The sequence below is a fragment of the Alligator sinensis genome, unplaced genomic scaffold (assembly GCF_000455745.1).
Source record: "Alligator sinensis unplaced genomic scaffold, ASM45574v1 scaffold273_1, whole genome shotgun sequence".
In the NCBI taxonomy this organism is placed as follows: domain Eukaryota; kingdom Metazoa; phylum Chordata; order Crocodylia; family Alligatoridae; genus Alligator; species Alligator sinensis.
Genome location: NW_005841943.1, coordinates 3,489,958 through 3,512,184, shown reverse-complemented (window position 1 = coordinate 3,512,184; position 22,227 = coordinate 3,489,958). Strand labels below are relative to the sequence as shown.

The following is a 22,227-nucleotide window of genomic DNA, read 5'->3' as shown; positions in this document are numbered from 1 at the left end:
TCAAAAAGTATCATCGAGACACCCATGATCTGGTCACTGGCATCAATTAGATCTTGTGATCACCAGGAGGAAAGACCTGTTGAGTGTGCTATGCACCTACACTTACCACAGGGCAGACTGTGACACAGACCACTTTCTTACTGTCAGCAAAGTGAAAGTGATACCAAAGAAGCTGCATAAAGCCAAGTACCAGAGTCAGCCAAGAAGTTACTCACACAGCCCAAAGGTCCAAAGCAAGTGCCTTGACTTTCAAAGGACCTTTGAATTAGCTTTGTCTATGAAAGCAACATCTGCAAATGCTGAAGGAACTTGGAGTAGACTAAGACCAGTCATCCAAGAAACAGCCACAGAAGTATTTTGGAAAAAGAAATTGTCAAATAAAGACTGGTTTGAGGCATACTCGGAAGAGATGCTACTACTTGTTGAAGTCAAGAACACAGCCTGCTTGTAATACAACTAGAATCTAACAGAAAGTTTCAAGGCTAAACTTAAGCATGCCAGGGCAGTGGTACAGAAAACAGCAAGACGCAGCACAAACCAGTACAGTTTGTCTCAGACACAGGAAACCTGCGAATTATGACAGCCTGGCGAAGCCCTTGGCCCAATTGTCACTTAAGTCACCCCCCCTTTAAGTCTCAAGAGGGCAAAGTAAAAGTCACTGAAAAGAACTATCAGATGTCACACTGGGTCAAGCATTACTTAGAGCTTTACTCCTGTGAAACAGACATTTTAGAAGAGGCACTGGATCACCTTCCAAGTGTACTGGTACACCTAGACAGAGAACCTACAGCTGAAGAACTTAGCAAGGCCACAGACTCTCTAGGAAGCAGAAAAGCACCAGGGGAGGATGGCATTCCAGCTGAGGTTCTCAAATGCGGGAAGGCTAGCCTGCTACCACATCTTCATCAACTCCTAGTATGTTGCTGGAAGGAAGGTCAAATACCCCAGGACATACATGATGCTAACATCATCACTCTCTGCAAGGACAAGGGCAACTGCAACACTCTCTGTCCTCAGAGTCACAGGCAAGGCTTTTACCAGAGTCATCTTGAAACGCTTGCAACAACTTGCTGACCGTGTCTACCTGGAATCACAGTGTGGATTCAGAGCAGGGAGATCAACAGTGAACATGATATTCTCCTTCACCAACTACAAGAAAAATGCAGAGAACAAAATAAGTCACTGTACGTAGCATTTGTCAACCCGATGAAAGCCTTCAACAATGTCAGCAGAAGAGGTTTGTTCAAGGTCCTGGTAAAGATTAGATGCCCCGCAAGATGACTCAACATGATACACTTCTTCCATGAAAACATGCAGTCCACAGTTCAGTTTGATGGATCAGCTTCTGACAGGTTGAGATGAAGAGTGGAGTGAAGCAGAGTTGTGTTCTGGCACCTACACTCTTTGGGATCTTCTTTTCTATGCTGCTGTGCTGTACTTTTGATTGACTTGGAGGAAGGCATATAACTTCAAACAAGATCAGATGGCAAACTCTACAATCCATTACGTCTAATGTCCAAGACAAAAGTGAGGTGCATACTTATTAGGGTCCTCCTTTTTGTTGATAGCACTGCATTCAGTGCCCATGAAGAAGGCCAACTACAAATACTCATGAATTGCCTCTCCCATGCTTTCAGGATGTTTGCCCTGACCATCTGCATCAAGAAGACTGTGGTCCTATGATAGTCACTATCAGCCTTGACAACACACCTCCTGAGACAGCGAACAAGTTCTGCTACCTTAGATCTACAGTGAGTGACAACCTATCACTGGATGAAGAGCTAATTGTACACATTGGAAAGGCAGCTACCACTTTCAGTAAGCTCTCCAAACGAGTCCGGAACAATACAAAACTCACAATCAAAACTAAACTGCTTGTGTACAAAGTCTGCATCCTCAATGTCCTTATGTATAGCAGTGAGCCATGGTCAACCTATGCATATCAAAAAAAGAAGCAGAACAGCTTTCACCTATGCTGTTTATGGTGCATCCTTCACATCAAGTGGTAAGATAGAATCACCAACACAAAGGTCATCATTACCAAAGCCACCATCACTGCACTACTCAAACAGTGGTGCCTATGCTGGCTTGGCCATCTCTGCAGGATGGAAGATGGATGCATCCTGAAGGACATCCTGTATGGGCAAATTGCAGGTGGGAAGAGAAGAGTAGAGCACCCAAAAATTGTGCTTCAAAGATGTCTACAAGCAGGATATGAAAGCTTTTGGAATCAACCCAAACCTTTGGGAGGCCTTAGCCGGAGACAGGACAAAGTGGCACTCCCTTCTCAATTACGGAGTTCCACATCACAATGAGAAATGGTCACTCAAATTACAACAGAAATGTGACTGAAGGAAACAGCCTGTCAGTACAGTAGCCCTAATGCCATGGCTACTGTACACCTGGGACCCCATGGCAGGACCTACAAATCTAACATTGATCTCTGTAGTCACAAGAGAAAATGCACCACCAGTCAGTAGAATAGCTGCAATATCCACCATTACTCACTGATAAACGGATGCCATAACCATAATGCTTCTTTAAACCCCAGTAACCTGTTGAGATCTATTTACTTGAGCTTTTGAAATAAGGTAAGACTATAAGAAACAGTTTTTTATTCATAGTTGATGCTTCCACAACCCTGCATTTGTACTCATAAGCTTGTTTATTTGCACAATGTAATATTTCAAAAATTGGTAGAAATATTTAGCTTTTAAACTAGTTTCAGATCTTTGAGTAAAATAATAGCTGATATGTTTAATACAAATGTTATGAAAGGAAATATCGGCTTGGCTGGGTTTTCTCATATAACTGTCCACATTCAGATTACTTGGTCATTTTGTGATGCACTCCTTCAAGTCCCCCTTTATTTACCATATTTACTTGAATCCAAGGTGACCAGATTTAAGACGACCCTCGGATAATTATATTGTACACACGGAAAAAATACATATTTGTTATCAATGTATATGTATAGAATCTAATAATTGGGAGAGCATCTTAAATTCATCCCCTCTTCTCCACCTCAGAAGCAGGGAAATCAGTGGGAGAGAGGCAAGCAGTGGGACTGGCTCAGAGCTGGAGTTGGGACCAGAGGTGCCACCACTGGTGTTGCTGCTCCCAGTCTGGGCAGGGGCAGAGCCAGCATGTGCTCTATGTCCTGGGCTGGAGCCATGATAGGGGGCAGGTAGTTGTAGGGATGGGGTGTAGGGGCAGAGGTGGTGTGGGGCAGGTGAAGGAAGACGGCAGCCACAGCTCAGCCCAGGTCAGGGTTACTCAAATCCAGTGCAAAGGGGCTTTTCCCATCGATGTTGAATGGGGGAAAACAACCCTCAATAAGTAATAAGGTAATCAATTTCTGTAGCTAGATGATGAGTGACTGTTTTGCCTGTAAAAGGGAGAATATACTCAGGAGAATATCTTTGTGTTTTCTGTATTTTAAAATAGATCTTTTTTATCAGTAATACTTTTCAGATTTTGTGCCCCAATCCTGTGCAGTATTTTTCAGCTTGTGTCTGTGAGGTTGAGGAATTTCAGCACCTTGCAAGATCAGGTCCCTTAGAAACTCCTTGAAAAATAGAGCAGATCGCAGTCAGCAGTACCAGCTGAATTTATAAGAGTTTAAATAACTCTCCAGCTGGCTGTGACTCTGTTCCTTTTTTTTTAGGAACAGACAAACAGACAGTATAGAAATAAATATCTAGAAAAGAGGTACTTTAGGAAGACATTACAGCTTTGTTAAAATACTTACTAGATGTGTTCCAATACAGTGTTCATTTCCATGGAAGGGAGGAATGAAAATGACTTGAAAAACTGCAACATATTTACTAGAATTTTATAAATTTCAACTGAAGTTATCAGTTAGAGCCATAAGAGTCACTAACATGTAACTACAAATTCTATTGCCTGACAACCTACTGAAAGTGATTGGCAAGGTAGCTATGGATGAAGTCTGAGGGTTAATTTAAAAAAAATGAAATTGAAAATTGCCAGTGAAATAAATTAAAAATTGTTTAAATTTTGAAGAGGGAAATTATTGAGCCATATTAAGTGAATGGTTCATTAGCTTAATACTCAAAGGATTCTGCTACTGACCTGCTCTGTGGTCGCAAGTATCTCTGCCTGTTTCCCTCTAATCTTAATCTATTTTATCTTTTTAGAGTGTAGGCTCTCCAGGGTGGGAAGTCTCTCTTAGTACGTGAGTGAACATTACCTAGTGTGATGGGGCCTCTTAGCAGGACTATAGTACAGATAATAATAAAAGGGATTTTGTTTATTTCATTTTTAAAAATCCTTTTAGTTTAAAAAATATATTTAAAGATTAAGTGTTGTAAATTTGAAGAAAGTACACTACGTTACACCTAAGAAAAAGGTGTATTTCTTGCTTTAAGTATAAAAAATCCTCTGTAATTTGAGAGTTACAACCTGCACCTCCACAATTAATTGCACAACACGCTTCAAGAAACACTTTGAGTAGGTTGCTATACTTCTCTAGATGGCAAACTTCTGGAGATTTGCAGATAGCCAACACAGCCACGCACTTCCAAATATCTAAAACCTTGCTTAACTGTAGACTAAAAAGGAAACCTCTTAACATCCTTGTCACTTTGTTGTTTTGGTGTAATTCCTCCATTTTTTTTCAGGTGTATTTAAAAAAAATAATTCTCTGAATGTAACTTCCTGTAGACTCCTAGTGACGTATGTTCACACTGGATTACACTGACTAGACTGTTGACCCTTAAAGATACAGTATTTACACAGGCAGTAGTCCCATTGACTTACTATATTAACATGCTCAGTGCTGCCTGTGGCAGATGAGTCCCTGCCGTAAGGTTCTTTAAATATAATTCATCAAGACAAAACTTTCTTGCACAGTTTGCCTGCAGAAGTGTTTCAGGATCGTGACCTTGAAGCATTATTTATTTCTTTTAAAATAAAGCTTGTAAATTAGAAGGTATTAGTTTCTTATGAGACAAGTTTATTGAAAGAAATGAATGATCAAGCATTAATGTTACAGCTCTGCTCTAATCGTACACAATGTAAATGCGTCTTTTTGCACTTATCTTTTTATTTATTTTTTAAAGAAAATGAAGATAAGCAGGAACATTCACCTCTTGCCTGTAAGGAAGTTGATATGCTCTTTCCAGTGCTTTAATCTTCGTGACCATGGATTCTTCGGAGTTGCTGAATCCTAGAGCAGGCAGGGAACGTACCCAGTACATCAGATTTCCCTTCTTGGCATTGTTTACACTAACTGTTGAATCTTAAGAACCAGTGTTGCATCTGTGCTCATATTAAAATGTACACACCATATATAGAGAAAATTAATTGTACAGAAATGATCTGACCTCATGCATAATACTTCCATACAAGTGTGTAATGATGGTCTATTTGCCAGATTTTGCTCTTAAAAATGGATGAATGAAGCAGATAACAGTATTTAAATATGATACAGTTTTATAGTATAAATTGTAACCAACAAATCTACTGTGGCTTTTTTATTAACATGCCTCTTTTTATGGTTTTGTGTTTTATATGTGACATTTTAATTCAGATTTGTTTTTGTGAGGATTTTAAGTTCAAATTTTAGATCTGCAAAGGAAAATTTGGATGTGTACCAAGTGATTTGCTCTAAGTTTTTTTTCCTCATGTTATTTCATTACAAGTCCCATTTTCCAGGAGTTTATAACTTGGCATACCAATGTCTTGGCACAAAAGCAAATATATAACTGTGTTTTAAAAATGAAAAAAAAATATTGCCAGGCTTAACATTTTTTTTTCTTGATCTGTTTTAACTGTATAGAAGGACTTATATCACATGGAAAACTTTGGTGAAACATGCTGGAAATCATTGCTCTTGGATGTCTTTTAGTCTCTAGATTATTTTCTTCCCTTTTGAACTCTTATAGAAGTATTTATATGGAAACAGAAATTTTTTAAACTTAAGAATGTGTCTATTCCTGTTTCTTTTTCCCCTCACCTAAAATTGTAATCCTTTTATGTGCTATGTCATAATCCTCTCCCTGTCAAATAATTATGAAGTTAAAGTAAATTCTCCAGTTTAGGAAGGTGTTTATGCATGGTCTAAATCAGGGGTAGGCAACCCTCAGCACACGTTCCACTTACTGGCACATGAAGACATTTTCCTCGGCATGCCAGGAGGTGTGCTGAGCAAATTGTTAAAAAAAAAAAAAAAAAAAGTTTTTAAATTGCTACTCCTGGCTCTTTCAAGAGACTTAGGAGGAGATGCTGCCTGATGAGCCCTCAGGAGGAGCTATTAGGGGTGGGGGAACCCTTTCTGCGGCTCTCGCTGTACCATCATCAGAGGGGCAGGCTTCCCCCCCCAGCCACACTGGGTGGTGGTTGCTGCAGCCCTGCCCAGCCTGCCCTGATGCATCCTCCCACATGCTGCCTGGGGGATGTGCCTGCGTATGGAATAGTAAAGGATGGGCAGTGGAAACAGGGCTGCCAGCCACCCCGTGCCAGGCACAGCCATGGTTGGGGAGCAGGGAGCAGCATCACCATCTCCCAAGCTCCTTGTGGCTGCTACAGCTGCTTCAGACCACTTGGCAGAGGACAGCCCAAGGTGAGAGCTGCGGGGCCAGGATTGTGCTGCCCCTACTCCCCTCCCCTCCCAGCCTATGGTGCTGCCTCCTTCTTGTTGCAACACAGCTGTAGCCCTAGGGCAGGGGGCTCAGCCTAGCCCAGCACAGTAACCCCCCGCCCCAGGGAGGAGGCAGCTGGCTGATGGGCAGGCTCCGAGCCAGGGCCACGGCAGGCCACACTGCAGCCCAGGAGCCGGCTCCTTGGGAAAGCATAGAGGCTGTGGTGGGCCTGGGGCATTGTCAGGTTGGTCTTTGTCCTGTGGCCCAGCAGCCTGGCTGCATGCGTGGGTGTCTTTGGGGGGAGGAGGGGTTTGCGTGTGCGCATGTGCATGCACATGTTTGGTTCTGTGTGTGTGCATGTGGTATTTTTGTGTGCGTCTGTGTGTGCATGCACATCTGTGTGTCTGGTTCTGTGTGTTTGTCTGCACATGTGTGTCTGGTTTTTGTGTATCTGTGCATGCATACACACATGTCTGGTTCTGGGCATGTGTGTATTGGGTTCTCTGTGTGCGTTTCCTTGCATGTATCTGGTTTTCTCTCTCTTTCTCTTCTCTCCTTTTTTTCTCTTTCGTCTCCTTTTCTCTCTCTCCTCTTTTTCTCTTCTTTCTCTCTTTCTTCTTTTTTTCCCCTTCTGTTGTCACTGTCTGTACTTAGTAATTAAAAGTGCCTCGACACAGCAGAATTCTTAGCACGATGCGAGTACTCGGTGCAAGGGATGCCTTGCTACGGCGGGAAAAGCCTTGGTGCAGTGATCAGCTCCCGCCAAAACTAGCAGCTGCACTCTTTGGATGCATGCTACCGATTGGCTCATTGTAAATTATTCATACCCGGCGGCTGGCAATTGGCTCACTAGCCGTATAAAAGCTTGGGTAGTTTCCGCCCAAACTGGAGAACTCCACGTGTACATTGGGAACAAGTACCTCGTGTACCTTGGAGCAAAATTGGAGGCAAAATTGGAGGCCTGATCAACCACCAACCACCAACACTCAGTTTGTAAGTAAAGTTCTTTTCAATTCAACCAGTACGCGTTTGTGCCTAATTCCACTCCATCGGTGCGGCCCCAATTCCGGCTATACTTGGCCCCCACATGGCGTCACGAACAGGATCAGTATCTGGGGAAGACGCAATGGAGTTGGAATTAGTTAAGAATTGCCCCTGGCGCAATGGGAACCGCCACGTGCGGACGCCGTGGAGTTGAGTGCACACACCGCCTACCACCAAGCGGTCGGAACGGGTGGAAGACTCGTCAGCGGTTACTTCTTGCTGAAAGGAGAAGAGGAAACTGCGAAAGAGTGGGAAGTACATCTCCATCCTGGGGCGTTCGGATGTGTGATGGGAAGTGAGCGGGTTCTATTTAGACCCCGAGAGGAAGGGGGCACAGAACCCTTCGCCGGACCAAAGCCGAGCGAAGAAAGCACTGCCCTCAGCCAGGAGTTTGCCTGCTGCATGCGCTACGCGCAGGAGGGCGAAGAGCCGGCACTGATTAATTTAACATTGGCGCCTGAGCTGAGAGATCCCAAGCTTCTTTCAGAGCTCTGTGAAAAGCTAGAAGGGGAGAGTCACCCCGCGATTGGAAGGACCGGCTCAGAACACGGAAAAGGGAAAATGTTAAATGCAATGTTCCGCATGATGATAACTTTGGTGCGGGAAAAGGCAGGCCTGGAAGCCCGACTGCTTGCTGTTCAGGCGGCTGAGCAGACGGCAACGGAAAAAAACCCCGGTCCCCCGGCATTTCAAGATGGCATCGAGAGGGAAGGGAGCTGCCCGGAGGGCCCGGAAGAGAAAGACGGATCCCTCGACGGACGGGTGGAAGTTCAGTCAATGACTCCGCCCCATGAGGCTGCGTTGCTCCTGACTGCCCCGCCCTTCCAGTACAGCAAGGGGGCAACGGAGAAGCAGCTGTATCCGGTTCCCCTAACGGATGCGGCGACGTCTCAGACGGCCACACATCCGGTGGCAGCGAGAAGCCGAGTGATTGGTGCGCAGAGTACAGCTTGTATCACTGCCAACACCTGTCACGCCAAAACCTGGACGAAATTGCAAGAGTTATGCAAGAAGTCCAAGATGAGACCTGAAGAAACCTTGGTTATGTGGCTGGGACGCCTGGTTGTGGAGTTTGGGTCCGACCTAGTGGACAGAGAGAAGGCAAGTTTTCTAACTGGACGAGCCTCGTGGAGCGGAGGACACGCCACCGATATTACTACAGTGATGTGTAATGTCCACTGGCCCATCCCACTTCCAGCGCTTGTTGCAGATCAGGCTAGCCGCAAGTCCTATGCGTGGCACGGAGGTCGCCCACTAAAGGTTGATATAAAACAAATCTTACTGGCAACGATTGGAATCTCGTACTGCACTTGGAATCCTAGAACACGTGCACTGGGACTGACACCACCCCAGCAAAGAGGACCGTGGCCTCACTGTTACCTGCAAGATCCTGGAGCTGTCCCGATAACGCTCAACGGTGTGGAAGCCTGCATTGAGGTTTACAGAGGAAAAGCCACCACCATTCTCCGAATTCTTCGAAACCCACTAGTTGGACGGCCCGCAGGTAATCTTTTGTGTCAACTCCCATGATTGCAAGCTCTCATCAAGCCAGGCATAGAAACAACCAGTGATTCGGAGCATCGATCCGCCGTATGCCTGCACAAGTCCAGCTTGCGACGACCACACGTGTTGCTGCAAAGAACACTAGAGGAGCGGATAATGTTAGGATTTCTCCTGCAGCATTCTGGACTCACGAAACGGCAATTGCGAATTTTGGGAGATGAGAGTCAATGGAGACTAGCATACGAGCTAGGTTTTCGATATTCAGTTAAGCTAGATGACGAGTAATCTTGTTAAAATAATCTTGTAAGATAAGTTGGTTAATTGTCTAGAGAGTTTCTTTCTCCACAGGTCTGAGATCCGGGACGCGTGCCGGAGCCGGACGAAAGAGGGAAAGAATACTCCAAGAAGCAAGGGCTCGACGTGCGACGTCATCATGACACCCACCGAAATCCTTGTGGTTGAACTTTTTGTGATGAATTTGTTAATGTGTAGTTGTGTCCTGCTAGGTTATTGTTTAATCCGATCTTTAGAGAACGAACTTGTTTCGTTATCTACCTTTGTTCATACCTATTTGCCTTATGAACCCTTCGGGCAAGGCGACGACATGACCAACTCGCATGTGCTCCAATTTCAGCTGTGTCATTGGCAAGGGGGCATGTCTGTACTTAGTAATTAAAAGTGCCTCGACACAGCAGAATTCTTAGCATGATACGAGTACTTGGTGCAAGGGATGCCTCGCTACAGCGGGAAAAGCCTTGGTGCAGTGATCAGCTCCCGCCAAAACTAGCAGCTGCACTCTTTGGATGCATGCTACCGATTGGCTCATCGTAAATTATTCATACCCGGTGGCTGGCAATTGGCTCACTAGCCGTATAAAAGCTTGGGTAGTTTCCTCCCAAGCTGGAGAACTCCACGTGTACATTGGGAACGAGTTCCTCGTGTACCTTGGAGCAAAATTGGAGGCCTGATCAACCACCAACCACTCCCCGTCGCCGACCGTCCCGGCATACCCCGCACCCTGCATGCTCGGAAAACATCGGTGTGCCACCCGGTTTCTTTCTTTTGCTTGTAACCTGTAACGGAGCGTGCCTACACTGTGTGCATCGACGCAAGTCCCTGTACGTCAGTTTGTAAGTAAAGTTATTTTCAATTCAACCAGTACGCGTTTGTGCCTAATTCCACTCCATCAGTGCGGCCCCAATTCCGGCTATACTCGGCCCCCACAGTCGCAACATGCTTAATAAAAAAAGAGTATCGCAACCAAGGTAGTATATGATATTGTATTTATTGTTACCAGGTTTAGAATTTTTAGAAAACCTGATATTGAGTGTTAAAAAAAAAGCAACGTTTATGATTATTAACTATATCAATATGCAACGTGTCTTGCCATGTACCCCTCCTCTCTTCCTCTCCCTACCCCCACTGGTTTTATTTTTCTGGCATGCTGCTACTCCAGCACCTTACAAGGTAGACATTGTGGTTTTTTCAGCACTCTGGCCAAAAACATTGCCTTACCCCTGGTCTAAATGGAAGCGTGTATGTAGTCAGTGGTTTCAATTGTAGTGTTCATGTGTTTCAAATTAAGGATATTGTTAATTGGCTTCCAGAACTGCTTCCAGAGTTATTTCTTGTGAAAGTAAGAAGTTGAGCCAAGCGTCTGTTTAAGAGCAAAGACTCTTCCAACAGCAATCCCCTGTAGGAGTAAAGAGAAAGTTAACAGAAATATTTTTCTAAAATTATTTCTGGGATTTTACATTATCCATGAGCCATCAGTGGAACACTAAAAGTTACTTTTCTGTCAAATTTTAGCCTATTATGTGGGGTAAGTGGATTACCTAGCCTCCTTGCTTCGGCAGGTGATCTTTGCTCCCTGAGGAGCTCCTCTGCCAGTCCTCCCAAATCATATAGTCTTCAAGGAAATACCTAAGGAGGTTGCCCCAAAGTGTGCCTCAGTCACTCTGCTGTCTATCATCCATGTACCTGGCTGGCACCAGTCACTCCCCTCTGGTGATAACTTGTGGCCTTCCTGGCCCTATCTGTGTCCTAGGGCACAAACCTGCCTTAGGGGTGATAATTGTGGCCTTTGTCCTCCCATATAGCCATGCCCATGCTTCAGAGATATCACTCTTCAGCGCCCTGTACAGGCTTCAGCCCTCTTCACTTTAGCTTGCTAATTGCTCTATCTGTAGACTTCCAGCCTAGAGTCACTTCCTCTGACCTGGCTTCTGAGCCTCTTATTTGTTGTGCCTCAGTCTCTCAGGGCACAGGCTCTAGTCCTCTTGGCTCTGGCCTGCCAATGTTTCTCACTTTCAGGGCATAGCCTCTGGCCTGCCCGTCTCACTCCTGCTCTCCTTTCCCCCTTTGCAGGGCTTAAAATCCCAAGTGCCCCAGGCACCATGGTATGTGGCCTTCAATGCTTCCCTATAGCCACAATCCAATCCTTCAGCATTAAACTTAAAACATAAATATAAGCAACTGGTTCCAACTAAAAGTTATCCCCACTCTGGGTCTGTGCCTCCACTCCAAGACATACTTCCCCTTAGCCATCTCCATCTACCTTAGCTGGGTAGCTTGGGTGTCCATGGGCTGGTTTCCTGAAGCCCCTCTCTCCCAGCAGTTCTTTATTCTGCAGTCTGCAGGGCCAGAATGCCTTTTGTGTGCCAAACACTGGGCTTATATGCTTAAACAGCTTAATACATTGACCCTTTGCTCCTGAAATCAATATGAACATTCCATACTTTTTAAATAGTTGTTTTCACATAGCAATGATATAAATGAAAATACAGCAGTTAAAATATAAATTAAATTAATATTGAACAAAATAAAATGCCAGCAGTTTCTGTGACAGGTGTTGGCTTGATTCCTTAGCATCTAGGGTCTGGATCTAGGACTCCAGGATGCATTAATAGGAAGCTAGAAACAATTGGTGGCTTGACTTTTAGGGCTTTGAAGGTTGTTTCCATATCTTTCCTATCAGAAATTGAAAGTCACTTGCACTCCTTTGTGTGCCTCTGTCCACAGTGTGCACAGAATTTAACGGGAATGCATTTTCAGCACTGTAGTACATGGAACATTGAGGGGATTTAGCTGATTCTGGCTCATTTAAGTTGGTGTTCATATACAACATAATTTCATTTTCCTGTTTAACTGATAAAAAGTAAATTCCCCAAATTTCCCAAAACAGCCGAAGGTACCTTAAATTATAGATCAGGGTCGGTAACCCCCGGCCATTTTTTTTGGCACACCACAGCCAGCCCAGGCTCTGGGCAGCTTGCAGTAGGCAGCCAGGAGACTGCAAGCCCTGCTGTGAGCACCCTGGACTCCATGGCTGGCAGCAGCTGCCAAGAACCTGAGCTGGTTGGAGGTGGGAGGCTGCGAACAGCTGCATCAGGCTTCTGAGCCCTGGCCTGGCTCTGTGCCAAAGGCGCATGTGCAGCTGCCGCCACTGCCACAGACCTGGTGCTAGTGCTCCGGAGTCTAGTGCAGCTGTTTGCAGCCTGACGGTCACCTGCTATAGCTTCCCAGCGCCTGGACCAGGTCTGGCAGGCAGCCAGGAGGCTGCAAACAGCTACACCGGGCTCCGGAGCCCTTGGCTGTGTTCCGTGGTGGCAACAGCTGGTGGGGGAGGGGGTAGAGTTGCTGTGTCCCTTTAATTGCTTTACCAAAGTAAAAACGTATGTATAAATGGAGTACTGACTGTTGAAGTTTTGCACAAGTTGGTATGTGTATTAATGGTGTACTAAATATGCATTTGCACAATCAGCCTCCGTAACAGGGCCCCAACCGTTACTAGAATGAGGGCCAGGGTGTACCGACCACTTGGATGTCTCCTTTTGTTGTGTATTCTTTTTTTTTCCCTAATCCTGAGCTATTGTCCCCAAAGCGTGAGCTTACCGGACTGGCAGGGAATGGGGTTGCCAGACAACAGCACATGGCCCACTGCATTGCATCTCAGGTGCAGGCAATTACAGCTGGGCCCAAGTCAACTGGCCTAGAGAGTCAGCTGATCAGAGATGCTATGGGAAACTAAACAAGGGAAGAAGAGCAGCAGGTGGAAGGGGGTGATAGGAGGAGTCTCCATGGCTGTTCCTAGAGGGGCTGTGAGGAGACCCTATGTAAACTGAAGGAGTGGGGAGCCAGAGGAGCTGCCACATCACAGAGACTGAACTACTAACAGATACGTCTTCTTTCTAGTTACGTTTCTTTTTGTTCATGAACAAGCCTTACTAGCAGCCCAGGCAGGACTTCTGACACCAGCTGGGGATTTAAGTTTAGAGTGAGTTAAGCGTATCTAAGGACGGGGTGCATGAAGACTGGATGGCCTTGCCACTGTTGTAGGGGCAGCTCGGGACCCCAGGCAGCTAGAGTAAAATTGGCAGGGAGCAGAAGTGTCCAGCCAGACATGCATCCAAGAACTTGCAAGTGTTGCAGGCATGCTGCAGAGCAGCCTAATACTCCAATGTCCTTTTAAATCAATAAAGCAAAGAATGAATAACTGTGTGGTAAATCATTGTGGTGTATTTTATCAGATCAAAAAGACTTCATAAAGGCTTTCTTTTTTGAGGGGGAAAATCTTTAGCTTTGACATAGTTCAGGTTGGCATAAACTATAAAGAAAATAAGATATATTTAAAGATGTCTTAAGTCACCTGTGTTTTGTACAGGTTTTCAAATGTAGTGTGCGCCACATTTGCATCTGCACCTTTTAAGATTAGGTCCAGATTAGTATCAGTGCAATAATATCAGAAACATGCTCGATTTGCAGTGGTTCTCAGCCTTTTTTGTACCAGAACCTATCTGTAAACATCGATGGCCAGTCCCAACCCAGTAAATAGTTTAGCTCTCTGGCCCTGCTAGTGCCCCTCACTCCTAATCCACAGCTCCACACCCCCAGTCCTGCTGGTGCTCCTCAGTCCCAACCAGCTGCCCCCAGGCTGCAGCCCCCCAGTGTGTGGTGCAGGGAGTGGGTGTGTGGGGCAGGGACAGAATGGCCCAGCCCAGATTTGTGTGCTCACAACGGCCATGGGGCTGCAGCCTGCCTGGACCAGCACAGGCAGGAGCGACTTCCACAGCCCAGCAAGCAGGACCCAGCATGGGAGGGTGGAACGGGGTTGCAAATCTTGTTGCTGCCTCTGCCGCTGGTGGCAGGTCCCCCATGCCAGCTGCTCTGCCAGCAGTGCGAGGGTTAACAGATGGGGGAGGGCTGCACTGTCCTCACCTCCTGCTGCCAGTAATTTGTGCACTGAGCCACAGCTCTACCCTGCCACTATAACCCGGCCGCTGCCATCGTTCCTCTCAGGTTGCCTGTGCTGCTCACCACCCCACCTCCCCTTTGGGGCAGAGCCATGGCCTGAGGGTCGGTGGGGGGGCGCGGGGGCGCCCAGCCTATAGCGGCGGGGTAGAGCTGCACCCCGACATACAAGCAGCTAGCGGTGGGAGGAGATGAGGGCAGTGTGACCTCTCCCCTGTCCATTACTCCTCACACTGCACCGCAGCTGGCACAGGGGTCCTAGGAACAGCAGCAATGAGTCTTGCAGTCCCGCTGTGCCCTCCCATGCTGGATCCTGCCTGCTAGGTTGTGGAGGTGTCTCCTGCCCATGCCAGTCCAGCCAGGTTGCAGCTCAATACCCACATAATTAGAAAGCTGCTCTACTCCACAAAATCTTTCCACAAGATATGCAGTCCTTGGAAAGTATAGTGAAATGATGCTTCTCCTGTGATTGTCTGATGACTGAACATTTAGAATGATGAAGATAATGGAATCTGATAAGGAAAAGTGTGCAGGAAACACAATTGTGAATCTGTTGGGTGTGAGGAAGCATCTGAGGCAAGGTAATAGTAATTGGGTGAGAAAGTGTAGAATCTGACTGCAGAATTAACAAGCAGTAAATATCTGAATGAATGGAGAAAAATATGGGAAATAGGGAAGGAAGATCAGTTGCAATGGAAAATTACATGTTTACTTCTGTTTACAGTTACTGTTGGAGGTACCTTGGTGTTCTGTTGTATTGGGGATCAATGGTTGAAGAGACTGTAAGTAAGCTGCATATTAGGACAATAGTCAAGAAGAATTCTGGAAGTATTATGGTCTTAGAAACATAGATACAAATACATTGCTGAGGAGAAAATACTTGGGTGAGGAGTGTTCTGTTTTTGAAAAAAAATAATGGCAAAAGATTCTTTAATGCCCTGAATCAGCAAACCACTCAACCATATGCTTAAGTCCTTCTTACTTCAGCAAAGCACTCTACATACACTTGAACTCCCACTAAGGTCAATGAAAATTCATAGATTTCCATGTGAATTGAATCGGAGCCTTAAGCACTTGCTTTACTTCAGTGGAACCTGAGCATTTTTCTTAAGTGTTTTGCTAAATGGTGATAAAAGAATGGGTAGTGAAAATAAGAGTGAAAGAAAAAAAGACTGAAATCTTAGTCCCTGCCTCTCAATCCCCATGCACACTTCAGTATAACTCGCATACAACAATGGCCTTCATTATAACCCCTAACCAGGAAACCAGACATAGCAAAACTAAACCCACTTGTCTACACCAATTCTCCAACCTTAGATTTGTCTTCCATTTTCCCACCTAGAAAAAAAAAGATATATTCTACATTATGCCATGAAAGTCATAAGGTTTGAGCTATGCTGGATCCAGGAAAAAAAGCAGAGTCCAAACTCACAGAGCCCTTACAGAGAGTATCTACCTGACAGTCTATACTCATTTAAGTCTATAGCACTTTAGCTTGAGAATTTCCACTAAGCTCAACTCGGGCACTGGGACTTAAAGGGAGAAGTGGTCTGCTAGGCAAATAAATTATAAGCTGCATTATTTAGCTAATAATATGAAAGCACGACTTTAAACAGTTAATAGATGGATTAATTAGATACTGAACATTTGTGATATAATCAATAACCAGTTCTAAGTAAGACATTGATTTATTTTTTCAAAAAGTGGATACTTTAAAGCATTCTTCCCAAATGAAAGTGTTAGCCAGTAACTGAAATAATTGAAGTGAATCAAATGAATATATTCCAAGTCGTAAGGGCAGAATACATTCATAAACAAATGGCAGAGATCAGATTTGTTTATAATAAATATGGAGCAATTGCACCATAGCACAAAAATATCCAGCACATCCTCAGAGTCCAGAATATTCAGTTTGGCACCAGGCATGGAATCACTCTGTTAGGTGCGTAGTGGACATGGAATTTTGGGCCTAATTTATATATGTAATTTTTTAATATTAAAATAACTACTGTGGATTGTTTGTTTAAATGTTGCCTGTTTGTGCAGTAATTTTAGGTGCAAATATTCAATGTCTTTTACATATGGAATTGTGCACCATATTTGTGCAGTCCTTGGATTGCTTAATTAAAAAAGCAATCAGGCTTTTTTAATTAAGCAGTACTTCAGTTTGGCCTAATACTTTGAACAAGGACATAACCTTGCTTGACTCCACTTCAAATCTTAGAAGTGTCAGCCATTGATTTATTATAGTTGACTGTTCCCCACATTTCATCATGGGAAGACTGGATTATACTGAGGAGTTTTGGTGGACAGCTAATCTGTTCCAATAATTGGAAGAGGCCCTTTTCTTCTGAAAAGGTCAAAGGCTTTAGTCAGGTCAATGAAGGTGATGTGGAGGGGTCTCTTTTGTTCCCTACATTTTTCTTGGGTTTGTTGGAGTGAGAAGATCACATATATGGTGGATTTACTAGTTCTGAAGCTGCATTGTGACTCAGGGTAAACAAGATCAGCAGGGATTTAAAATCTTAAATCTTTTATATTCAAGTCAAATATACATGTTATTTTAATTTTTTTCCTTGAAAAATTTAAGATTTATTTAACCTCTGGAGTCTTGTGGAAAACAAAAATAATATGAAACTATGTCTAATGGATCTATTAGCAAACCTTAGGCTCATGCTGAAGACAGAAGGGTTTGGTTTTTTTACTTTTTACTTTTTTGTATGGAGAATTTTGATCAGAAGTGCACAGCCTTGATTCCTTAATGAGCTGTCCTAATTATGGTTATTGTTATTATTGTTATTCTCATGACAGATTAAGGATTTGGCACACTGAATCCATGTGTTCTGAGCTGAAGTACACATTGGATTGTTTTCATTCTTGATAATGATACTAGAGAAACAACCAGTACCAGCAACATTCCTGGTTTTGCAGTACCAAGCAAGTATGTTGTAGGATTTGTTCTCTTCTTAGAGAAGTGGCAGAATTAGAGGAATTTATTTACAAGAACCTAGCACTATATGGCCTAGTTTAAACTGGTTCTGTCTAATGTAGTAATCTCATTTGATGGATAGAGGCTTAAGCAGTGATGCAAAATTAAGTTTTAGGTTTAACAGGCAAGCGAGGCAGCTCAGTGCCACAGTTTTAAGATAGACTATTTTCAGTGGTAGAATTATTTGGAAAAAAATACTTATTCAAGTCTATTTCTATCCTCCTGGACTTATTTTGAGAGCTAGTACAAGTCAGTTTACTCTTAATAGAAAATTAGTATTTTGCTGATTTAGTACTTGCTGATTTCATAATATCGCTCACAGAAGCACGTTGCATATAAAACATTTGAATTTCATTTTTATATTTTGATAATTAATAATTAAGTTCAAAGACAGACATCCTCAGGAAAAGAGAGGCATTTAACTTTTGCTGGGCTCATGTTTGAAAGGTAGTCATGGATTCTTTATTTAGTGTGCACTGTGCATTCTTCATACTTTTCTGAAGTGTGTGTTCTGCTCTACAGAGTAAGAAGTCTTATGGAAAAACATTTTCAGATATTTTTAGTTTAAAATAGGAAGATATTAAAGGCATCAATATTTTTAATTGTTTATATAAAGTGTTGATATTTTCTATGATCCTTTTAACAGTTTACAGGTCTGTGTACTGTATATAGAAGTCATTTTGGCTTGCCTATTGGAATCCAGCTATTCAAATGATCCAGAATATCATCTATGGCCACTTATAAATGTTCCTTTACATGTTGGAATGATATTGTAGCCATCAGCAGTGTGACAAGCTGAGCTGGCACCTGGGGCAAACTCTGCTGTTGGGGGTGGGCAGAGGGAGGAGCGTGGTTCTGAAAGCAAGGGGTGGTTCTGAGAGGGGATGGGGGCACATGGGTTCTGAGAGTGGGGAGGTGGCAGGAACGAAGGTTCTGAGAGCAGGGTGGACAGGTGGCATCTGGGTTCTGAGGGGGAGGGAGGCGGAGTCCACACCCTGGCAGCATTGCCATGCTGAGACTCCAAAACAGTCCCGAGAGGAGTTGCTGCTGTTGTGTGCGTTCTGTGCACCCTGGCTCAGTTGCTCTTAAAGCAATAGTAGCCAGGAACTGTTTTGGAATCCTGATATGACAATGTTGGTAGAGTGTGGACTTTGTGGAGGTGTGGGTAATTCTGGTGCCCGTAGGTTGGTGTCCAGGTTGGGTGCCCTTCTTACTCGCCCCTAATTACACTGCTGGTAGCTATGATGATCCAGGAAATATGCAAGAGATAAGGACTTTTGTGGGTAATACTTCTTACTGGACCAACTGCATTGTTGGGACAGGGGTAGACAAGCATTTGAATGCAATGTATAAATACAGTTCATCAATGTAATGCATTCAAAAGCTTGTCTAGGTATGAACAAGTGTTAATTTCTAGTGGCAGAAGTTTTGGAGAAATTTGCATGGCTACAAATCTGTTGGGAGAGGGAACAGTACAGATATTGAGCCTGCAAATGTACTCTTTCTCCTGTTACTTGTACCTTCCCCAGACCAGGGTGATCCTGGGCAGCGGGGTGGGTGCAGAACAAGGAGTGGCTTCTCTGCTCCACTCCTGGTTGCTGGGAACAGAGTGCAGGGAGCAGTGGGGCCAAGCCCCTGGCCTGTTCCATAGACCAAGGATGCCCATTCTGGGGGGGGTGTGGGGAGTGGTGGTCAGTTTTTCCACTCCTCTCCAGACCAAGAGGGGACTGGAACAGTGGGTCAATGCCTTCTGTCCATTCCCCAAACTGACCTTGTCTGGTACTGGCATGGCCTGGACCCATGTCTGGGAAGTGTGGAGAGCATTGCCCCGCTGTTCCACTCCCCTCCCAGACCAGACCACAAGGGGAGTGTATAGGAGTTTGTTCTTGCAAAAGAGTTTCTCTCAAAGAAAAGATCTTCCAGGTGTCAACCTGGAAGATGTTTCTGCTGGAGTGGGTATGTTTTACCTGGGATAAATTTACCTGGGAGAATGAATACTTGTACGCTCATAGTTTTTATTGAGAGAACAGTGACACCTGTATGTGGCCTAAGTCTGTCTCAGTCATGCAGTTAGTCTAATAAAAGATATCTCCCACAATTATCTTTGTCTCTCTTTTAGTAACTGTCATATATTAGTAATTACTAGGGCTGTGCAAAGCTTCAGTTGCTGATTCGATTCGGAGGAGATTCAGCCCGATTCGGTGGCCAAACCTCTGAATCTAAATTGAATCAGGAGACCAGTAAAAAGGTCCAAATCGATTCAAAGCCTCCAAATTGATTTGGAAAAGATTTGGAGATTTGGGCAGTCCCCACTTGCCACCATAGGGAGTTGGACCCAGACTCTGTGCTGGTAAGTAGCAGGCTAGACAAGAGGGGGAGACCATGGAGGAACCCCCACCAGGCCCTATCCCCTGCCTGCTCGCCCCCCAGGGCCCCTTGACCCCCACCCGCTCTCCCAGCCCTGTCAATGGCTGCCCCACTCGGCCCCAGCATCCTGGCACTTAAACAAAAAAAAAAAAAAAAAAACATACAAAAAAGCCTTGCACTCACCAGCTGCTGCAGCAACTGTCAAGGCCTCTGGGGCTTGTGGCAGAGTTCCCCCATGCAACGTGAGGCAGTGTGGGGAAGTGGGGATTGCCCCCCTACCTGGCAGGAGCCGGTGAGTGTGGGGCTTTGTTTTGTTTTGTTTTTGTTTTTTTAAAGTACCGGGATGCTGGGGCTGGGCAGGGCAGCCATTGATGGGGCTGGGAGAGTGGGCAGGGGATGGGGCTCATTCGATTTGGAGATTCGTCTGATTCAGCAGCAGCCGACTCTCTGAATCAGATTTGGCCGAGTCGATTTGGGACAGTGATTCAAATCACCAGATTGAATCACTGCCGCCCGAATCAGCCAAATCCAAAGCGAATACTAGCTGCTTTGCACAGGCCTAGTAATTACTATTACTTTTGCTGTTACAGTTGTTCATAGTTGGAGCCAGGGGCCCAGTATGATAGATACTGTTCAAAGATAGGTCCTGCCCTGGAAAGCTGTTAGTTCAAATCAGACATGCAATGTGTAGCAGGAGAAACAGCAGCACAGTTAGGACAGTTACCTGTCCCTTAGCAAATTTGCCGCACAGCAAATCAGTGGCAGGTCTGGGCATAGAACCAAAAACCTCTGTGCCCCAAAATAGTACCTTACCTAGCACTGCTTGTCAATGTGTCCAAAGCATATTTTTCTTCCAGTGCTCTTTCTGCTGTAGTTCTCTAGAACAGTGGTTCTGAACCCTTTTTGTACTGGGACCCATCTTCAAAGATTGGCTTGTCCCGACCCACACCCCCCCGGCCCTGCTGTTGCCAGACCCACAGTGCCCCACCCCGTCTGCTTTGCCACAGCCTTGGTGTCTGGCCACCTGGTCACCTTCACCCAGTGCCAGCAGGCACCTGCCCCTCACACACACCCATCCCCTCCACACACGCACACATACACACTGCCCTCCCCACCCCAACAGTCCCCAAGCCCTGGCCCTCTAACCTTCACTCTCCATACACTTACTTTCATCCAGCTGCTGGGGCTGCTCCCACAACCCTGCCTGGCTACATGCTGGTCACACCCCAAGCAGCCCCTTGCAGGCTGGAATGCTGCTGGCCTTCAAGAAGAAATCCACACTTTGGTGTGTTTTTGTGGCACTTGCTTGTGACCCCTTGAAATATTTCATAGGTTTCATAGACATTAGGGTGGAAGGGACCTCATAAGATCATTGGGTCCAGCCCCCTGCCCAAGGGGCTTGGAAGTCAGCTACCATCAAAGGATCCCAGCAACATAGGCATCCAAATGTTTCTTTCAACCCACTTTTGGGTTGCAGCCCACAGTTTGAGAACTGCTTCTCTGGAATGCATATAGTTAAGACTGTTTACAACAATGCTGGTCACTGTTGGAGAGCCATGATTTTCTAGCACTTTACTCTTCCTGTGCATTGTATGGGGAACTTGCCTAATTTAGATTTGTAAATTCTACTCCAGGAGTTCATTATCACTATATCTAAATCCATAAATAGATCTGGATTTGTTCAAAGTCTGTGACAGCAGGGAGTTGAATTGATGTGCACATGGCTTGGAGTCATTCTCAGTTTCTGATGAGGTATACTACAAAAGTTTTCTTGTCTAGTCATTTTCAACTTCTGGTAAATTGTATTGCAACACAAATTTGGGGGTGACAGAAGTAGGTATACCTAGCTGACAGTTGAGATCACCAAAGATGAATATACCTCCTCTGCTCGCGCTTGTAGGGAGGCAATTAGACAGGCCAAAGCTACCATGGAGCTGAGGATGGCATCCCAAGTAAAGGACAACAAGAAATTGTTCTTTAGATATATAGGGAGTAAAAGGAAGGCCCAGGGAGGAATAGGACCCCTGCTAAATGGGCAGAAGCAATTGGTGACAGACAGGGGGACAAGGCTGAATTCCTCAACGAGTTCTTTGCCTCAGTGTCCCTAAGAGAGGGGCACGACAAGTCTCTCACTGGGGTTGTAGAGAGGCAGCAGCAAGGCACCAGACTACCATGCGTAGACCCTGAGATGGTGCAGAGTCTCTTGGAAGAACTGGATGCCTTTAAGTTGACAGGCCCGGATGAGCTCCATCCGAGGGTACTGAAGGCATTGGCCGACGTCATTGCACAGCCACTGGTGGGAATATTTGAAGGCTCGTGGCGCACGGGCCAAGTCCCGGAGGACTGGAAAAGGGCCAGTGTGGTCCCCGTTTTCAAGAAGGGGAGGAAGGAGGACCCGGGCAACTATAGGCCAGTCAGTCTCACCTCCATCCTTGGCAAAATCTTTGAAAAAATTATCAAGGCTCACAT

The 22,227-nt window shown here is 45.0% G+C and overlaps 1 protein-coding gene across 2 annotated transcripts in view; it reads left to right on the top strand.

Annotated features, from left to right (window-relative positions):
• The window catches only part of LRRC69 (leucine rich repeat containing 69), a 61,917-nt gene extending 51,997 nt beyond the window's left edge, over window positions 1–9,920 (top strand). The window contains exon 8 of one of the 2 annotated variants that reach the window (XM_025199419.1): window positions 9,501–9,920. In XM_025199419.1, the coding sequence (XP_025055204.1) occupies window positions 9,501–9,506 (6 nt within the window). In that variant the 3' untranslated portion in view covers window positions 9,507–9,920. Of the gene's footprint in view, window positions 1–5,084; window positions 7,228–9,500 lie in introns of those variants that run through there. The other variant, XM_014518216.2, reaches the window with a different exon arrangement.
• Window positions 9,921–22,227: the final 12,307 nt, after the last annotated feature.